The 2,523-nt window shown below is 36.2% G+C and overlaps 1 protein-coding gene across 1 annotated transcript in view; it reads left to right on the plus strand.

Annotated features, from left to right (window-relative positions):
* Window positions 1-411: 411 nt before the first annotated feature.
* LOC137433128 (paired box protein Pax-5) overlaps window positions 412-2,523 on the plus strand; it is a 415,587-nt gene continuing 413,475 nt past the window's right edge. The window contains exon 1 of the mRNA XM_078783329.1: window positions 412-537. Coding sequence (XP_078639455.1) covers window positions 444-537 — 94 coding nt within the window. The 5' untranslated portion in view covers window positions 412-443. The remainder of the gene's footprint in view (window positions 538-2,523) is intronic.

The raw sequence follows: 2,523 nt of genomic DNA on the forward strand, positions 1-2,523 counted from the left end.
GAAAGAGGAACGACTGAAGGAATCGAGGCTTTGGCATTGTTCGAGCTCGTCGTACACGAGTCGTCATGGCATATGGGTGCGGGGGGTACCCGAGGGGCACACACACTATTTGGCCGTCGTTTCCTTCGAAAACTTGTGGGACCCCATGCACGACTCCCCTGGTAGCTTCGGGATCCGAAGCGGGTTCCAGAGTAGAGAGAAAAAGCGGGGAATTCCTCCCGAAAGCAATGGGACGGGTGTGATTTTCAAGAATTGCTCTTTTCATCTTTTTGCCATTTATCTCCTTTTATCGTCTCGCGGTTCCGCCACCCTATAAGTGCGTTGTTGCAGCTAATGTATTTAGTCTCGCTTGAGCGGACTCGGCTCAAAACGTGTCTCCCAGGGAGGAGCGCCGCACACGGGGCGTCGGCAAAGTGCGCGGCGGAGCCTTGAACGGGCGTCGGATGCGGGGTGCCCGCCTTGCGCTCTTTACAACAGGCATGTTCCACCGGGAGAGCGGCGAGCACATCCTGGCACACGCTGGCCTGGCACGCACAGGTACGGGGAGACAAACGGAGAGAGGGAGAGAGAGAGTGAGGGTCGTGCGTCGGTGGCCGAAAGCGTGTGCCGCGATGGAACATCAACAAGATGGGTTCTTGAAACGTTCACTCATTGTCTTTGCTTTTTCTCCAAACACGAGCGATAGAATCGAGCGCCGCACAGAACATTTCCGACACGGGATGTGCAACGTGACCTTTGGGCGCTAGGCCTGAAAGGGCCGATGTTGTGTCGACGCCGGTTTTGTTAGGCAAATTAGTGCCTTCAATAGCGCCTTGTTGAGGGTTTCCGTTGGCTTGACATATGGAACAGACGGACGAGAAGAGGTGCATGCTGGAGCACCGTTTATGGGCTCCACTCGGATATATACATATAGATTGTATGTACATCCACATATAATAATACACCGACACACACACACACACGATATACATTAATATATATATATATATATATAATGGGGAGACTATGATGCAATATACAGTGAAGGATGGAGTATATCTCTCAGAAGACATCCTTCCGCGACTCCACAGTTTTCGAAGAACGAGGTGTAAGTTTGCCCATTTCCGTGTGCTCTAGTGTCGTTATGTCTTTGTCGGATATTAAAACTAGCCATATGTCCAATGTACATGAATCACCCAATTGAAAATATACAAAGAGTACACCTGAAACTGACACATCCAAAAACACGCGGTTTGCCTGTACCACCATCACCTGTACCCCCAACATCCCCAAAGCAACATTTACTCCCCATATACTCGCTCTGGGAACCTTGCAATTGCGTTTACCTGATACACTATACACGTTGCTGTCGACGCCTCTTTTCTTTTTCACCTTTTACACTGCTGATTGATGTCTGCAGAGCTGTGTATAGTGGAAGAGTTCGATCAGGAGCTAATCTGCTGCGACTTATGCATAGCACGAGCAGCAAAATTAAAAATAAGGCTCATTTAAATTGCTGGAAAAAAAAACAACCAAAAAAAAAACAACAGCAAAAAAAAAACAATTACAAAACTGTCTCGAAAATAACAACACTTTTGTTAACTATTCCCTTTAATTTTAACATCAGGCAAAGGATTAGTAAATTATACCCATTACAACAATCAGGCATATATACATGTATAAATATATAATATATATATATATATATATATAATGTATATGAAAAAAATTAATATATATATATATATATACATATATATATATATATATCTGGATGATGTATATGAAAAAAATATATAATATATATATATATATAATATATATATATATATATTTATATATATATATATATATATCTGGATGATGTACAGTATATGAAAAAATAAAAAATATATTTATATACATATATATATATATCTGGATGATGCATATGAAAAAATATATTTATATATATATATATATATATTGATAATGTATATGAAAAAAAAAAATATATATATATATACGTATGTATATATATATATATATATATATATATATATATATATATATATATACATATATACATATATATATATATATATATATATATATATATATATATATATATATATATATATATATATATATATATATATGTATTTCTTTGTGTATACCGATTAATTATTCCTTGTTTAATCAGTGGTAGTGGCTGTATGTGGTATATATATTGTATATATACTATATAATTATATATATATATATATATATACATATATATATATATATATATATATATATATATATATATATATATATATGTATATATATATATAATTATATAGTATGTAGTATATATTGTATGTATTATATATGTATATATAGTATGTAGTATATATATCTATATATAGTATGTAGTGTAGGCCTATATGTATATATATTGCTACGCTTTACACAACACTTTCCTTTATTCCTCGTCCGTTGATGGCTGTTTTCGATGTGCAGGTAAACGCAATGTGAACCATGCCGTGGTTTGTTTGTATAAAATGTGAACAGCGCTTTTTG

This window comes from Myxine glutinosa, chromosome 8 (assembly GCF_964187855.1).
Source record: "Myxine glutinosa chromosome 8, kmMyxGlut1.1, whole genome shotgun sequence".
In the NCBI taxonomy this organism is placed as follows: Eukaryota; Metazoa; Chordata; class Myxini; order Myxiniformes; family Myxinidae; genus Myxine; species Myxine glutinosa.